This window comes from Scyliorhinus torazame, chromosome 15, assembly GCF_047496885.1.
Source record: "Scyliorhinus torazame isolate Kashiwa2021f chromosome 15, sScyTor2.1, whole genome shotgun sequence".
In the NCBI taxonomy this organism is placed as follows: Eukaryota; Metazoa; Chordata; class Chondrichthyes; order Carcharhiniformes; family Scyliorhinidae; genus Scyliorhinus; species Scyliorhinus torazame.
In genome coordinates, this window is record NC_092721.1 from 163,578,208 (window position 1) to 163,597,139 (window position 18,932).

Here is an 18,932-nt window from a genome sequence, read left to right on the forward strand (position 1 = left end):
TTTTTTTTTTTTTAAACACTGCACCAAAGTACTTGAGTATGCACTTGAAACTGCAGGCTACGGGCCAAGAGCTAAAAAAATTGAATTAGACTGAATGGCTACTTGTTGGCCAGCACAGACAGAGATGGAAAAGCCTCCTTCTGTGCTGTAATTGTTTATGATTATATGAAACGAGTTTTATTATTTTTCCATCGGCCAAATGGTTTGTCTGAGATTGACAGGCTGTTGCTGCTTATACAGAGGATCAACATACAGATAATCATACACACTGATATTGCCATATTACAGCTCTCCTGCTTTATTCATTGGTTTTAATATGTTCCTAACCATTGATGCTGATTTTACATAGCCTGAGGTTGGACTGAGATGTGTTGTTGACTTTGTTTCCCCAAAGCAGTAGTAAATCAAAGTAATCCAAACAAACTGATGAGGGAAATAGCAGTAAAAGCGCACCTCAAAGCTGACAAAAGGCTAAGGGAGTAAGGTCAGTACTCTTTATTTTAGAAATAACACCTAATACTTGTAGCGTACTGAAATTTGCATTGTCCATTATGTCCACTTGAAGGTACCATGCACACATGTACCAGCAGAAAGAATCGGCTAGGGAGAAATAATGAAGTATCGATGTTTAACAGTTCATGCAGATCTAATTCTAAGTGTCTAGAGTTGAATACCTGTCCCAGAAATTTCAATGTCGGCGCAACATTGAGGGCTGAAGGGCCTGTACTGCGCTGTAATGTTCTCTCTCATCAATTTCTGTCTGCATTTAGCAGCTGCCAGCTCATTAGCAACAACCATTGTTTACTTCATCCTTTTTTGCTAAATTAGGTTTAGATTTGTGATGTTTGGAATTTCATTATGCGCCAGTACTAATTGCATTGTCCTGTTCCAGATAGAAGAATTGCACAAAATAAAGATTCAAGATCGTTATATCTTGAAATGTGAATATCTCTCCCATGTTAAGATGGTAACTGAAGCTTTGCCTACACTTTTCTACTCCGAACAAGGATCAATGGTCATGCTAAGTGGATGTCTCACAAATTAGATACCTGTAAAAGTGATAAACCTAATATGCTTTAGAAAGGTGCCATCATACATGACAGGATGTTAAATGGGAAGAAACCATATATCTGCCATTTTGGTAATAGTAAAATTCTTGAAAATGCCAATTGGTATAAGGTATAAGATTAACAGGCCCAAAATTGATTTAAGCTAATTTCAATGAATTGAGTTGCATTCTAACAAAAAGTGAGCTGTGCCAACACTAACATCACTGCTTCAAAAGTGTACTTTTGTCCTTGCAGCACATAGCACAGAATCACCAACCTTCTCAGATCTTCTGGGCTTCTCTCAAGCCCACTTCGCTTCATGTCTGTTCCTCACAGCTCTTTCTTTAACTCAATGCCCTTTTCCCTGTTCCTGTCATTTACCTTGACTCAGTGGGGTCTATTTCTGATCCTTGTCAAGGAATTTCTTCCAGGACCTCTTCCTGTTCTACTCCCTGGTTTGGGGCCTCCTTCCATGTTTGGAGCCTTCTCGCAGTCCCCCGCCCTTTGTCCTGCTTCATGGCTCATCTTCTCTAAGAGTGGCACATTGGTTCAGGTCATTTGACCTTCAGTTTCGCGCATGGGGCGCAGCCGGTAGGAAAGTGGAGTTGAGGCCACAATTGGATCAGCCACCACCTTATTGAATGGTGGACAGACCCAAAGGGCCAAATGGCCTAACTCCTGCTCCTAATTCACAAGTTCGTATCCACATGTTTGTGAAGGCTGCTAACAGAAAAGCAAATAGGCTCGAGCAGTTTACCTAAAGAACGGAGTGAACGAGGCTCAGCGCAAATATTGGTTTGACTTATTGCTTAAAAACTCCAGTATCTTTAACTCAAGGCATTACTGTAATGGGGGTATTATTTTATTTTAAAATGGGTTGATATGCCCATTAAAATACATGGGGAAAAAATTGTAAAAATCTGTTAAATCCTCAAAGGCCCCTCCCGAGAACAAAGCTAGAAATTTGCACTGTGCAGATAAAACAAGACATTCTCCTGAAATAAATCCAGAAAATAATGACTCAGCAGGAATATTACCACAATAAACATTCCTTAGTGTGAAACCTACAATTATTTTTAACAGGAAGTAAAGTTGAAATTGATTTGCGTTTATTTGGATCTCAGGATGTCCCAATGCACTATGTCCCATAGCCTTTGAAATGTTTAAGGGGTACTGTCAAAACGTAGGGAAAGACTGCTGCCAATTTTCACACCAGTAACAGGTAATCAGTCAGTTTTTGGTATGTGGGTTGAGAGATAAGTGTAGGTCAGAATACAATGCCAAGAAAAAATCGTCAGTTCTCTGAATAATGCACTATCTTGTAAACACCCAAGAGGAAAAACGCTGCCGGAGTTTGATGTCTCCGGTGAAGGATGGCAGGTGTGCCAGTGCTGCACTCCCATGGCACTGAATGGCTCGAACCTTTGCAGTGAGACTTAAACCCATGACCTTCTAACTGGTACTGAGTCCTGCCGCAGTGCTAAATCTGTTACTTATTCATCCAACATCCCAACAGCCTATCCAGGGATACAATGAAGGGAGAGATTTTAATAGAAATTTAGTAAAAATTTCAAGTAAAAATACAATCATTAAAAACACTACACTGTCAACCTATTGAATTTTAACAATGCACAAACCATTATTACCGCTTCAAGAAATCAAATACACCTCTAATTCAGATTAACAACAATTAAATGAATCCTTCTAAAAATAGGACATACTGTAAATAACAGGTTTCTCTGACACGTATAACACCATGTTTGTTCCATAATATTCCAACGTCAGTGCTTCAATTTTGGAAGCTGTTTCAACGTTGCAGTCTTTTTAATTGGTCCTTTCTTGAGATCTAAAATCCGTTGAGCAGTTGGCACATTGTGCTTTTCTCTGAAAGAAACATAATTGTCTGTTAGTTATTTGTCTGGAAAAATGTCACTGCGTTCAACAGCTGTAACAATTTAAGACCATTAGATTATGCAAAGCTCACTTCAATAAATCATCCTTTACATTTCAAACAAAAGAACCACGTAAAACTTAGAAAATTGTGATATCCATCTGGGGTGCTATTTTATATTTGGTTTTAGCTCTACACCCATGCTATACTTCGGAGGGGAAATTTTCTTTTTTGTTGCTCCTGGGACTGTTATGAACCCCAGACCTATCTCATCGGAAAGCCAGAGGTCCGGGGCTCCAAATTCCCGGACAGACTTTGGAATTTTTCCACATGCACAAACCGGGAGCAGGCTGCACATGCGGAATTCAGCAGCGTAAATTCCAAGAACCAAGGAATGAATCTCAAACATTGTCTACTTTAATAATAATAATAGAATAATAATCGCTTATTGCCACAAGTAGGCTTCAATTAAGTTACTGTGAAAAGCCCCTAGTCGCCATAAACAAAATGTTATTGATCCCTTACCAAATCTTACCAAGAAACCGGGGGTTATCAAGAATCATAATTTAAATTGGAGGCTCCTGCAGGATTTTGAGTCCACAGACAAAAACAAATCCTGATTTTTGCTTCGATGAAGGTTGATAAGATTTCTGTGGTGAACTCCTCCATTCTTATTGAAAGCAGAATGGCTTGAGTTTGCAACAATTGACCAAGGTTAATCATGCTAGTCTCATTTAGTAGAAGAGATAAAGGTGAAAGCAGACATTATTGTGGGACTGGAAGAAGAAAGTGATAACCCAGATAGCAATTTAGTTGAATTAGTTGGAATGTATTTGTATGAAGCAGCTTCAGATAGAGAGCAGCAGAATTTTGAACTTGAAAAAGCTTGAATTGGATGAAAAATAAAGAGCAAAAGAAACGGAAATGTGAAAGCTTGAAGTTGAACTCCAGGGGAGAAAGAAATCAGACAGCATGAACTGGCGAGTGAAAAGCTTAGATTATTGGGTGAAAGGGAGACTAGTAGTTTGAATGAGGAATCAAGTCCTACTTCGTGTTTTGATAGAACAAAGAAATCTTTCCCAATACCTAAATTCACGGAAGTTGAAATGAAGAGATATTTTATCGTGTTTGAAAGATGGCTCAGGATGGACTCTCATTTTGCAAAGTGTTTTGGTCGGGATGGCGAAGGTATTTGATTCTTACAAGCTCGTACCTGAGGCACATTGGTTCAAATTTTAATTCTTAATGAAACCATTGTAGAATTTGCTAGGGAGAAATAAATATTGTGAGACTGGTGATTTTGAATACTGAAGTTTAAAAAAAATAAAAAAAATTTAGAGTACCCAATTCATTTTTTCCAATTAAAGGGGCAATTTAGCTTGGCCAATCCACCTAGCCTGCACATCTTTGGGTTGTGGGGCAAAATCCACACAAACACAGGGAGAAAGTGCAAACTCCACACAGACAGTGACCCAGAGCCGGGATCGAACCTGGGACCTCGGTGCCGTGAGGCAGCAGGGCTAACCCACTGCGCCACCGTGCTGCCCTAGGCTCAACTATTCCAACACCATCCTGACTAGTCTCCAATAATCTATCATATCAAAATTCTGCTGCCCATGTCATAACACTCACCTAACAACTCGATGAAGTACTTTAGCTCCCAGTCAAGTAACATTTTCATCATTGAATTCTCATTCTTTTTCAAATTCGTCCATGGCCTTGCCGCTCCCTATCCATGTAATCTTTCCAATCCCACCACCCTCCGAGATAGCCACCACCCTCTATTTCTTCTTTTTGCATATTCCCAATTATAATTTCTCCAACATCGGTACTCATGCCTTCATCTGGAATCTCCTCCCTATACTTCACCTCCCCAACTCACTTTCCTCTTCATGCCATGTCTTAAAACATGCTTCTTTGACCAAACCTTTAGTTATTTAACCTCATCCCCTTAAGTGTCTCAATATCATATTTTGTTTTATAATGATCCTGCGACGAGCCTTGGAACAATTGATTACATTAAAGGCACTACAGAAATATAATTTTTGTTGTGGTTATTGATGATGGATAGCACTAAAGCAAAGGCTATAGGATTTGATGTGACCTCTTCATTGGCTGCCGCCAGTTTAAAAAAGGCCAACCAGGATCCCACTGCTCGGCCACTAAGGACTGGGCCCCACTTTTGATCCTGCCACCCTACCTTTGATAAAATTCAAGCTGTGCTTCCCTTAGCATCAGCACGTTCGAACTGCTATTGCATTCAGTAAGCACCAAGTGGCACTAATTGTTGGAATTGATTTGACCTGCATCTTATCCTTTCACAATTTTCAATGTAAACCTAGTGATAATATTCACCACATCCTAATTGCTCTCCTACCTCAGGTCAACTATTTATTACCCAGAACCGTCCAGCGTACTGCACCTTTCCTTGTTGGTCATTACTTTTAACTCTTCCGCTACTGTTTGGCATTCCAAATATCTTGAAGCACTGTTTGTGATTTATTATATTAAGGGTGCTATGTAATGCACCTTCTTGAGCCCAAAATAGTATATTTACTGTTATCTAGGAATAAGTGGCAAGACAAATAAATAAAATACTTACTTCAAAACATTATTTTCTCTTGACCACATTGCCTTCTGCTTCTTCACTGTTTCAATCAATAAGGTTGCCTAAGGGTCATTAATTAGAAAAAAAATCCAAGGTTTTGTTCCAAAAATCCAAGAAAGTAATTGAAAACTCAAGGTAACGATTGGATGACAATATTTATCCTCTTGAGACCTCTACTTAATCCTATAACAAAGTTTTACCTTTTAAACTTGTGTTTTGGGCTCAGAGTCAGGACCAACAATAAGAACATCGACATTCACTGAGCTGGTAGCCTGGATTTTCAGAGTCTGGAGCCTATAAAGATGGAGGAAAAACCTGGATTCGAAAGTCCCGCCACCGTTTCCAACAGATCCCATTTTCGCCAGTAGGGGAAAGGGATGTGATTCCCACATGTGGGAAATCCAAACTCAGTAAGTTCATTTGAACTCGTTGCTGAGTTCAAACAGACCCCATTTCACTGGAGAAAGTGCCTGAACCCAGTGTGGAACTCATGAATTTTAAAGCAGACATAAATTCTCTTGAAGGACAGATAAGGTCTCAGAACAGAGATAATATGGAAGTTATTTAAATCCCAGCTCTTTAAAAATTAAAATCAGATTGTCCATGTCAGCACTAGCTTAAAAATCCCTATTCTAGCAATTACAATAAAGAGAAATGCCTTCATGCAAAGGGTTGTGGATGTTTGGAATTCTGTATCCCAGAGAGCAGGAATGCTCATTTTTAACTTTATTTAAGACTAAGATAGACATGAGGCTTTGGTCTCTCGGGAATTAGGCAACATGGGAGCAGGCAGGAATGTGGAGTTAAGGCAGCAGATTAGCCGTGGTCATACTGAGTGGCAAAACAGGCTCAAGGCAGTATGAACTCCTCCTGCTTCTATTTTCTGTGTTCTGTCCACAGGACCTCAGTATTTTCATATCGAATATTGCAGGATAATGGGGACTGCTTATAATTTATAATAGTCAGAAAATCCAGGCAGCTACTCCACAGCCACAGTAATCTCGTATGCATTGAGTGGATGAGAGTCTGTCCTAGTTGGTATCAAATGAATCACTAACTGAACAATCACTCAATTTAAATCCAACTTAGTTCTTGAAGTATCAAACGCAGAATCTCAACTGCCAAATGTCGGGTTTGGGTGTGGTCCGAGATCCCTGAAAGGTGGCATCAGGCCTGGAACCCCACATGACCTTTTCCACTCTAGATTTAACCCGCTTTTTGAGTTTTCAGGCGAGCAGGCAACCCCACAAAGCTGTTTGGTATGTAATTAAAATATGAAGCTAGGCAATTAACTGAGGATTTAACAGCCAGAGCGTGGGCTTCCTGGGCTGTGCAGAACACACCAGGATCAACAAGGCAAGAACACAGCGAGCACTTATTGTTCAATGAAACTGATAATGCAGGGGGGTGTCTTGAAAGTGTAAAACTGCAAAGCTTGTGGCCAGCCTCCGTGAAAGGCTTGCGCTCACAGGTGTTGTTCTGAGAACTGCGTTTCACTGCTTTGAAGGTGATTTTGCCTCCGTTGATGTACACTTACTCTGCTCTCCCTGCTGCCAGCCTTCACTGCATAATGGGAGCATCTTGAGCAAGTCGCATGGACATCTGATGAGGAGCAACAGGAGCCAAGGACGATAACATGAACATCGGCAGGGGCCATCCCAACATCAGCACCACCACCAGCCGACCCAGCTGCAGCAGGAGCAGTGACAAGTCAACATCAGCTGCCTTCTCCTCGGCCGTCTGTTGCACCACAGGATAGAGGGGATGGACACAGACAGAGCCCTAGCTTGCAGGAGGTGCTATTCCCAGCACGGTATACAGAGGATGAGTTTCTCTGACATGATAGAGTAACAGTGCCTCCGGACGCTCAGGCTTTCAAAGCAGATCATTGCTGATATCTGCAGCTTCCTGGAAGAAGGCCTCCATCTGAGAGGCCCTGGTGGGTGTTCATTGCCAGTGATCATTAGAGTCTCCACAGCTCTGAATATCTTTACCTCCTGGCTCTTTCCAGGAATCTGCTGGTGACATCTCCAAGCCCTCAATCTGTTGCCCATAAGTGCATCTCCAAGGACACTGATGTCTTTGTTCTCCAGACTGCCACTTGTGTCCATTTTGTCACGGATGAGACCAGTCAAACAGAAGAGGATTCACTCAGTAGCACGGCTCCCAGATGTGCAGGCTGTCACTGATTACACACATGCTGCAATCAAGGCACCCTCCTCTCACAGCAGCCTAGAGTCTTCCATCAATCACAAGGGATTCCACTCCCTCAATATTCAGATCATTTGTGACACCACAAAGTCATCATGAATATCTGCACAAGATAGCTTGGAAGCTGCCATGATTCAGTCATTTTACAGCAGTCACATCTTCCACGGGTTTTTGTTCTTCCACAAAGCATCAGCGGCTGGCTCCTTGGGGATAAGGGCTGTCATATGAGGACATGGATGGACCATGCCAGTAAACCAGAGGAGAGATACAACAAGGGCCACATGAACACAATGCTAATATTAGAGCAAGCCACTGTTACTGAAGGTGCACTTTGGCAGATCTGGAGGCATTCTTCAATATGCCCCATTATGGAGCTCCAGAATTATTGTCTGCTGTGCCCCACACAACATTGCACTGTCGAGAGGAGGGTGTATCTGCAGGGAGAAAAGTGCAGGCCGAATGTCGGAAGAGGAAGGGATGGGGTGGGGGAGGAGGACAAACCAATTGTTCCATGTGCCTGCAGCTGCTCATTTAGCTACCAGAGAAACCCATGATAGCCTCAGTCAGGCACATTGAGTGTGTGGGGGCAGCCGACAACCATCAGGAACCATCTGCCTTTGCACCACCACCAATCTCCCACTTCCACACCCTCTATTAAACACAATCCAACTGTCATGTCTTACCACATCATATAACCTGATCAGACCATTCCCCTGAAAGCTACTGTCCAGGGTGAATAGTGGAAAAGTAGCAAATATGTAAGGGGAAAATGGGAAATTCAAATAGAGTATTTAATTCAATGAGAAAAATTAATACCATAATTATTGCAAAGCACACCGAAGTGAACCCCCTTTGGGCAACCAGTAAGTCGTTCTCATCTGCTTCCTATTACTCCTGCATGGTGCAACCCCTGTGGTGTTAGCAAAGCCAGAGGTAGTCTGCTCTTTCCCCTCCCCTGACAGATGAGATGTCCGTGGCAAACGTCCTCTGGGTTTTGGAGCCCTTGAACCCCTACCAAAGACTGCCCCACCCCTAACTTTGCAGGGGCAGATTTGGCCATTGGGGCAGGAGGCAGCCTCTGGGGCTCGATCTGGGTGGAGAAGTGGATGCAAAGGATGAGAAGCCTTGAGAAGAGATCCCAATGCCACGTGCCCTTTCTCCACCTTCCCTCTCATGGCCGATCTGCACTTCCCTGCTAATCAAGAGCTGGAGAGCATTTGGTTGCATCCCAGCAACCTCCATCCTTTGTAAAGTAGCAGTCAAGAGTGTGCAGGCTATAGGTCTGGGCCAGCATTCACTCAGTTGCCTGTTCAATTGAATTTTCCATGGAGGTGGCCACACTTTCCATGGTGGTACAAATGCCTGAGTCATCATGGTCTTCATGCTGCAGATGAACTCCCCCAGGATGTACCTCGGCCTCTGGAAATGCTGACAATAGCACTAATATTTCTCACTGCTGCTTCACATGTTCTCTTTACATGGGTAACCTCTGAGGTTAAACATCTATGTCCTGCTCAGCAGGAGATTCAACACCTGCTCATGCTTACATGTGATCTACTCCTCACTATGTGACATAATTAGCTATCTACAATGTTGGACGCACTGTGGTGTGTTCCTGTACTGGTGAAGGTTATACATGAGTTATGGCACCAAGTGGGTTCTGAGTGGTCAGTTGCAACTGTTCCTGTGTGGTGGTAGGTTTTACAGGCTTGTGTTTGCTCCAGTGTCAATGCCGGTGACATCCAGGTAGCTGCCGGCATCAAAGACGATGCAGCTCAAAGACGGACAGAAAAGAACACAACACTGTTCTGGCTCCCACCTATTCTCCTTGCTCTCTTTGCCACTCCCTCCCTCTCCCTATGCCACTTTTTCCCCAGCTCCTTCCCACGCTCTTCACCGCTTCCTGATTTCTTTCCACTCTTTTTGCCGCTTCTCTCCCCCCACCCCATCTTTGTCACCTCCCCTTTATTGCCCCCTCCACACTGCCTATTTCCCTTCACCGTTCCCTCCTGCTCAAGCACAATGGATGGCAGGGATCAGGGGGTAAGTGGTAGGAGGGAGTGGGGAGCAGTGGAAAGGGCAGCAGGGAGTGGGCAGCAGACAATGAGACAGAATGACATCCAGCCAAGAATGGGAAGGTTTCGGACAATGGTGCAATGTAATGACGCAAGTGGCTAGAGAAGCCATGTCTGTGTCCGCATACAGAATGGTAGCCGGTTTTGTGGTTTCCTTTCTCTGTTCAGCAGTGACTAGAGTCACAGTGCTTATTCTAAACTGGTTGACATCTCTGCAGTTTTTGAAAGGATAGGGTGGAATTTTATCAACATGACAATGGCCTCGGCAATAGGCCTGAAAACCACTGACCTCTGGCATCCAATTGGAGGGTGAGACGCTCAGCAGTGCCATCAAGAGTGTTGGCTGCTGCTGGGATTGCAGCTGGAAGAAGAGGATGCCAGGGAAGGAAGGGTGGCTCCAGCAAGGTGAGGGGAGGGCGATGATTGGTGAGTGCAGATGGTGACATTGTTGCTGGATGGCCCCTTCATGGGCAAAAGTGTGCCCAAATAGGCGGGTCCACGAAGCCCAACTGAGAGGCAGCAAGGGTCCAATATGATGGAAGGCACATACGCCTCTGACGGAGGGCACATACGCCTCCAAGTCCTTAACTGTCAATTGGCCTGTGAACAGTATGGCTGTCCTCCACCTTCCCCATTCCTGGAAAAACGATTCTGGCTTTAAATGCCAGTGGACCTGTTTCCTGAGCAGTTGGCAACTCTCCAAGGTCACTGAGGCAAGTACAGTCGAGAATGGTTTTTCAGTGAAACTTACAGGGACAGCCTTCTGCAGCAAAGAATTCCACAGATTCACCACCCTCTGGCTGAAGAAATTCCTCCACATCAAGAGCTACAGCCAAGGCCAGGTGGGAGGCTGTTGCTCATTGTGCACCTTCTTTCAGAGCGCTACCAACTTTTGACAGATGATTGCCAATTTCTCAAAAGCCATTTCCTCTGTCTCGCACTCCCCTGCTGCCAGCAGTCACTGTGGCATTGGAGCAGGTTATGCAGCTCCACTTTTCACACCTGATGAAGTACAAGGAAAGCAGTAACTCCAGCGGGAGAAACACCAGAATCAAGGTTCCTCAGACACATGCTTCTCCTCAGGCCGGGGGGATAGATACCGATCTGGGTTGAAAGTTAAAATCATGCATGACCATAGCTGGATGACTTGCGACTATAGCTGTGCTGCTGCATCCCAGTAGGTCAGTGATGGTTTGATTGAGGAGGCATTGATGGCCTTTAGGTCGACTGGCAGAATACTAACTCCAGTTACCTGAGGGGCTCCAGCCTCAGCAGGTGCATATTGTTGCTAACTTTTGGTTGGCTCTTAAATGTTGCCCGTTGTAGCTTTACTTAATTTGCTCTGTTTCTATAACCTTTGCTCTAGAGTCGCCAGGTATCTTTGTGATACCGCCACGAGGTTCAAGTTCAAGTACTGATCAATAACTCGACACGCCAATTAGTAAGATACAAATCAAAACACATTTATTATACACAGTCAATCAGTACTCATGCATAAAACTCTACTTACTAGGCTATCTCTATCACTAAAAGGCCTGTACTTAACTTGGAACTGGCCCACCAGGTCAGGGCAACAAAATGGCCTTTTGTTCGGGTTCTGAATCTGCAGGCTTCAAAGCTGGTACGGACTAGTAGCTAGGAGCGCCTATCTTGTAGCGTGCGTTGGCTGGAGACTTACTTGGTTGGTGCGGCAGCTCAGGCAGTTCACTGTCAAGGGTTGGTTCGCTGCTGAGTGACCCTGCCAAGAAGGACGATTTGAACTTGGGGACTCTATTTTATAGTCCCCAGGGGCTTCCCTCCCCTTTGGGCAGACCCCGTACCTGGTTCCAAGTGATTGGACTACGTTCCGATCACTTGGATCGATTTCTCCAATACTGGAGCCGTTCCCTGATCGCTGGGCGGTCCCTAAGTGTCTGTTGGCCTTCCTTTGTCTTGGCTCCTGCTGGCGCCGAGGGGTCTGGCTTGGCCTTATTCACCTTAAATGTTTCAATTGTTCCCGGGATTGCTCATTAATATGCAGATGGCTGCTGGTTTCAGTGATGTCTGGGTTTCTGCAAAGTCTAATACACAGGAGACTTTTCACCTGCTAGTTTTTGCCTGTGTTGGCTGAATTTCCCTGTAGTCTTTGCGGATCTCCATTTTAAGTCGGGAAGTGGCCAACCCAGGTGGCTACACTCCCTCCTTGTGATCCCTAAAGCGAAGTGTGAAGGATCACATAACTGCGTTGTCTTCACTCTCTGGCCCAGCGAGCACTCTTCCATGGCCTCTACACTGACCATAACTATGTATGAAAATTATTAACTAACAATTCTAAGTGGCGCTATGTCACAACATTAAAAAAAACAGTACCTCTAACTATCCTCAATAAACTATCCTCACTCAAACAATCAAAAATAATCTACTACAATTTAAATGTACAAATAGCAGCAACACAAGTTTCTCTTGCTTGGCAGTCAAGCACAGAGGTTTACATTCTCTCAGTTGTCTTTATTCACAAAAATGACGCCAAATGAATGTCCTTTATTGTAGATAAAAGGGTTCGGGGGCCTGGTGAAAACCAAAAATAGGGGATCTCATCCTGTATACCGGGGGTGCTAGAGCGGTAGGCTCTCCTTCGCCATTTTCTCATGCGGATAGTCTGCACGATGCTGCAGAATATCGCCAAAACTAAAAGGGATTCAATTACGTATGAAAGGGAGTACCATGTTGTAAACGTATCACACCATGATGGTGTGTTGTTACTTGTCACTGGGCTCTGGGTGCTATGGGGAAGTGAATCATTGACGGCCGGGGGGGGGGGGGGGGGGGGGGGGTTGGGGTCAGGGGGTTCGCATTCGCGCGGAACCGGATGCAAATTGCAATAACGACGAAAAACACGTATGACGTCTTCATTGTTGTCTTCTTTCCTTTCTTCTCTTCCTCTTTTTCTTCCTCTGGAGTCCCTGAGGTTCCGGAGTTCTATGGACACAAGCATAATACCTGTTACTATCTGGTGTAATATCTTGAATGTTAGCATGTCTGTCTTTTAGTGCCAATTTCTCTTTATAATTTGTCACCATGTGTGACTCCCTCATTGTTTTATTTTTTTAAACCGAATATTTGGACAAGATATCTAAGAAAAATACTGCCGTACTGTGAGCCACTTTGCAGCCTGTGCAATATACCATCCTAGTGTTTGAGGATGTAAATAGCAGAGGGAAGCAACCATAGGTTGCCAAAACGAAACAAAAGAATTTTGAACATAATGAGCCAAAAATGGGGGGCGTACGGGCCGCGACGGGTAAGTTTTGGATGGAATCCCGGGATAGGACGGTGATCAATGCCGTATCTGCTCTACCCGAGCATAGCTGACCAGAGGGGGGTCCTCAGGCAGGGCAGGGATCAATGCCGTTTCTCCACTGCCTGAGCAACCGGCAAGAACGGGCAAAAATGTAGTCATTGTGGGGGGTTGCTGTAAAGGTTCTACCGTCGAACCAGAAGAGCAGTTATGAACGGGGGCTGGCAAGCTCTCAGCGGTTTCTGCCGATAAGCTTGCTGGCAAGTTTTCACAGGTTTCTGCCGACAAATATGGCGTGTGGCCGTGGAAGCGGTTTAAACTGAAACAAAGAACATTAGGCAAACATAAACAAACAAACATGCAACGAATATCGTGCAGGTTCCATCAGAAAGGACACCGTTTCTCCCAAGCGGTTCCTTTTAAAACATCATCTGGACACCTCAGTTATCAGTTGCGAACAGGGTCGCAAAGGGGTTCTCGTTTTGGGAGTCCGACTCAATGTCATCATCTTCTCCCGGATGCCATACTCGTGGATGGATGAGGGTTGCCAAAGCTGCATGGTGTGACTTAGGGGCCATCTCGTCGTTTCGGACGAGCCTGTACGAATTATCACGATGCCAAAAAGTGGTGTCTAATTCTGTGGGGACGGGGTCGTCATCGTGTGGCGGTGGTCTTTGGTGAGGTTTGTTGAGGAATGTGGTCAGGAAGGGATCACTCGAATCGTGTTCAGATTCGCTGGGTGTGGGTCCTGTTGCATGGGGATAGTAGGGAGACGTGCTGTGGCTATTGTCTGTGTCACAGTCGCTGTCTATGGGCGGGGTGTGGTCTGCTGCGTCGAGCATGACGTGGTGTGCGTGGTTAGACTGCGAGCCATATGCCTTGAGCTGGTTAATATGGAACCACGCGGTCTTCCCGTTGGGGTACTTAATTTTATACACGGAGGGGCTTACTTTGTTCGCAATTGAGTACGGACCCGAATACTTCGGTGACAGGAATGTGCTGGGGTTGTAAATGGAGAGCATGACCTGCTGTCCTACTTCAAACTCCGTCGCATGCACTGTCTTGTCGAAACAGGCCTTGCTCTGATTCTTCCTGGTGCCTCATTTTACTGCACTTGCTAGCTGAGCCGTTTTTACATTTTCAACCAATTACTTGACTGCGTTCTCATGTGTGAGGGCCGTCACTTGGGGGCTGGTCAAGTCAAGTCCTAAGGAAAATTCTGTGCCTTTCATGGGGCGTCCGGTCATGAGAGTGTGTGGGGTGTATCCTGTGGATGTGGAAACAGTGTTACATAAAAACATTAGTGCAAGAGGGAGGACTGAATCCCAAGTGGTGCTGTTTTGTTGGACCATTTTCCTGAGGGTTGCTTGTAGGGTCCGATTCATTCGCTCCACAAAACCACTTGACTGGGGGTGGTATGCGATGTGGAATTTTTAGGTAATGCCAAATATCGTGTGGACGTTCTTCATAACACGTCCTGTAAAATAGGAACCTTGGTCGGATTCAATGCTGCGGGGGAGTCCCCATCTCATAAAGATGGGGTGGATTAAAATCTTTGCGGTGGTCTTTGCCGTGTTCGTTCTAGATGGGAATGGTTCTACCCATTTTGTGACTGTGTCTATAACGACTAAGACATACTTTTAACCATTCCTGGAAGGGGGCAATGGTCCTATAAAATCAATCTGGAGGTTAATCCAGGGGCCATTAACGGGGCAGGTGTGGCTAAGCTGAGCTTTCTTTGCATATCTGTCCAGATTGTTTTGGGCACAGATAAGGCAATTTTCCACATAGTGCGTGGCGTCTTCTTTTAAATTCGGCCACCAACAGAGCTGCCTGAGGTGGGCTGTAGTGGGGTCAATTCCCTGATGCCCAAGACTATCATGGAACAAACAAATAAGCTGATTCCTGTCCTGTTCAGGAACCACATAAAGGGTGTCTTTTAGGATCACACCATCATGTGTGGTCAGTGCATTTTTAAACCTATTGTATGGGGCTGGAAAGCTTCCTTTTAAAATCTCCCTGATATTACTATCTTGCCTCTGGGCCTGCACTAAATCCTCGATATTAGTCTGTGAGACCTGAACTGCATTCACTCGGGCGCTTACGGGGGGGGTTCCAAAAATGTCCATGTCTGGAACCTGCTTTAGCCAGTGTGTCAGCTTTTACATTTCCAGGTGGGGAGGAACGGTGATGACTGCGAACTTTAACAATACCGACTGTCCTGTCCTGTGCTTTGTCTAAAATGTGCCGGAGCAATGGGGCTGAAGGGAGGGGTTTTCCGTCCGTGGAAACAAATTTTCTTGCTTTCCACAGGGGTAGGAATTCTGTGAGGCTGTCACAGACATAGAGGCTGTCCGAGTTGCTGGGCTGGGGAAGGAATCTGGGTGATCCACAATGTACGCAACGGCTGCTAGTTCTGCCACCTGCGCGCCCAAGTGTCCTGGTAGTTTCAACTAGATCTCTTCTAGGTCCCTGCGCATCCTCAACATATATGCCGCATCCTGTAATGCGCTTCCCGTTTAATATGGTGGAAGAACCATCCACATATATTCTCAAAGGTGCGCACGTGTCTGTGTGCTGAGGGCTCTGGGGTGAACTACCTATCTTTTTGGGGGGTGTTTTCGCGATAAAGGGGCCTGTGTTGTGGTGCAGTGAGATGATTTCACATTCATGGGGGGTGCCTGGGTACTGAAGGTTGTCGGCTAGGAAAGTGTGGGTCTTGGTCCTTTTAACAGTGATGTCCCGTCCATGCAAAAGAAGGGTCCATCTGGCTGCTCTGATCTGGCTGCTCTGATCTGGCTTAGGTCGTCCTTAGGTCGTCCGTCTAGTAAAAGTTGTGTGGGGGTGTGTTCCGTGAGGATTGTGATGGGGTTTAGTACGGTGATGTACAAAAAGTATTGCACTGCCCAGAAAACTGCGAGCAGGCACATTTCACAGGCCGAAAATCCCTGCTCCACAGGATCTAAAACTCTGGAGGCGTAAGCCACGGGTCTTAACTGTTCGTGCCGTTCCTGGAGGAGCACGGCCGAAAGGGTACGATCTGTGCTAGCTATCTCTATAGCATAGGGGGAAAGCGGGTCTGGAACCTGTAGTGCAGGGGTTGCAATGAGTACGTGCTTTAAAACATCTACGGCATCCATGTGCTGTGGAAGAAATTCCCAAGGGGCTCCTTTCTTTAGGAGTTCCGAGAGGGGTGTTGCTTTGGTGGCAAAACCGTCAATATGGTTTCGGCAGTAGCCAACCAGTCCTAAAAATGACCGGAGGGCTGAAACATTCTGGGGAAGGGGCAATTTGACAATCGAGTCAATTCTTTTGTGCTCGATCTCGCATTTACCATGCGTGATTATCGTTCCCAAATATACCACTTTGTTTTCCAAAATCTGGGCCTTCTTGGGGTTTACTTTGCATCCAATTTGCTGTAGGAGTTCCAGGAGTTCGGACAGAAGCTTGATGTGCTCTGCCTTGGTGTCTGTCTGCAGTAATAGGTCGTCTACATACTGGACCAGACATTCGGGGCGAGAAAATTTTGATAAACCATTTGCCAGCAGTCGGTGGAAAATAGAGGGGGAGTTGTGGAATCCTTGTGGAAGGCATATCCACGTGTACTGCTGACCTTTAAAAGTGAAGGCAAATTTGTATTGGCCCGCTTTTGCCAATGGAATGGACCAGAATCCGTTATTGATGTCCAAAACCGTAAAATATCGTGAGTTGAGTCCCTGTTTGAGCATGGTCTCGGGACTTGTGGCTATTGTGGGGGCTGCTGCGGGGGTGACTTTGTTGAGTTCCCGGTAATCGATGGTCAGTCGCCATGATACATCGGGCTTTCTCACTGGCCAAATCGGGGCATTATTAGTAGAGGCTACCGATCTAAGTACGCCTTGTTCTAATAAGCTGTCAATAACTTTTGAGATTTCTCCCTCTGCCTCTTGTGGAAATCCATATTGCTTCTGGGGTCTAGGGTCAGGTCCTGTTATTTGAACCGAACCAGCCATCCTGCCACAGTCATGTTTATGGCTTGCAAATGTGGTCCTGTTCTTTTGGAGAACTGCCCTAACCTGTTTGTCTGCGTTAATTGTGGTCGGATCAAACCAAAATTCGCCAACTGCGCTAATGCTATTAGCATACTCACCTACTGTGAGCGTTGCGGGGGCTCTTGCTGACTATGTCATTTTCCAGACACATTGCTTTACTGGGTCAAAAGACAGGTTGTGGGAATATATGAAATCAATGCCCAAAATGTGTTCTGCTGTGTGGGGCAGATCGACTATGGGGTGTCTTGTAATATTTCCAATTTGAATGGGTGCAGGGGCTGTGATGTGTCCCTGTTGTGAGTGGCCTGTGAAGCCGCTGAGGGTGATTGTGGCTGTAGTGGGCCACGTGTCTTTTTGGAACATGGTGGAGGAATTAATTGTGGTGCGGGACCCTCCTGTGTCCCAGAGAAATTCAATGGGCTGTCCCCGTATTTTCACTGCAACTACTGGTCGGCCGGACCTATCCCAAAGGGTGTCACAGACCCAGGTGGGGAAGCCCGAACACAGTCAGTCTGTTCCGTTCATGTCTGTCTGGTCTGAACGGGCGCTTACAATATGTATGGGCTTTGTCCTGTTATTATTCAGAGTGCCTGTCTGCTGGGCTTTCTGTGGCTTTCGTGGGGCATTGCACTCTCGTGCAAAGTGACCTAATTGTCCACAGTTGTAACACTCCTGTGGTTTCTGTGGGGGGCTGTTCCTGCCTTCGTTCACCCAGGCAGGGTTCTGGTGTGCTTTAACTGCGTGGATATCTGCCTCTGCCTGCTGTTCCTCGGGTTTCCTAATTATGGGTTTGTTGTGGACAGATTGCTCCCAGGTGCGGGACAATCTTTATAAAACCCACTTTTTGTTGTGCGCTTCTTCCGAGGGGTCATAGTTGGTACAGGCTTTTTGTCCTGCCTCTGTGGCATGGGAGATAAGGGTGCGGGTCCATTTGGCCATATCGTCTGGGGACAAATGGGCGCGGTCTACGTTGCCGAAAACGGCTGTAAAATGGATCCACAGACGTCCAGCAAATGCTGTGGGGTGTTCTGTCTTCTTCTGCCTGCACTTATTCAGGCCTTCTACTGGGTCACCTCTGTTATAGCCGATCTCATGGGTCAGGAAGGGCTGCTACAACCGAAGGGTCTAAACTCAAAACTGTGAGCTTCACTTGCTCACGCTCATCCAGGCCGTACATGGTCACCTGCTGCTTTACTCTAGCAAAGAAGTGGTGGGGGTCTGAGGTGGGGAGGAACGGTGTGATCTTTTCTCATGCGTCCCGTAATTGGGTCACGGTTAAGGGGGTGGTGTAAAGGAATTCTGCGTGTCCTTCCGATGTGACTGTGCGGTGGGTGGTTACTGGATTCATAGGTGCCTGATCTATCTGTTCTGTGGGGGGTTGGGGTGCTTTTCTTTTTTGGGGCTTTCCTTGCGCACATGTTCCCTGAACATATCTATGCGCGGTTTTGTTTAATTCTTGCCAATCAGGGCCGTCTTCCTCATCTAATTGGGATCCACAGGTGCTCTGAAACCCATTTTACACGGAAAGCAAAGACTGCAGTTCTGCAATCTGCTTCCGGCATTTTGCATGATCCACTGAGCTTTGTCTGTGCTCCGTGGTGGCAGCATGGAGTGCTCTTAACGCTGCTTTTAGATTGCTGCAATGCCTGTACCTGTTTCTCTGTCTCTTCTCTTACCAGGACTGCACGTTGCGTGTCCTGATAGGCCTTTTCATATTGGGTTTGGAAGCTGCCCAGATGCGCTAGACAAGACTGGTGTGCCCTCTTGGCATCATCCACCTCTCTGTCCTT

At 45.7% G+C, this 18,932-nt stretch overlaps 1 protein-coding gene across 3 annotated transcripts in view; it reads right to left on the reverse strand.

Annotated features, from left to right (window-relative positions):
* Nucleotides 1–274: 274 nt before the first annotated feature.
* ccdc169 (coiled-coil domain containing 169) overlaps nucleotides 275–18,932 on the reverse strand; it is a 144,506-nt gene continuing 125,848 nt past the window's right edge. For 2 of the 3 annotated variants that reach the window (XR_011935219.1, XM_072477034.1), the window contains 2 exons: nucleotides 5,543–5,610; nucleotides 275–2,933 (listed from right to left, as the gene is read on the reverse strand). Coding sequence is in view for 2 of the 3 variants with exons in the window: in XM_072477034.1 (XP_072333135.1) it covers nucleotides 2,831–2,933; nucleotides 5,543–5,610 (171 nt within the window). In the remaining variant the exon portion in view is untranslated. The remainder of the gene's footprint in view (nucleotides 2,934–5,542; nucleotides 5,611–18,932) is intronic. The other variant, XM_072477035.1, reaches the window with a different exon arrangement.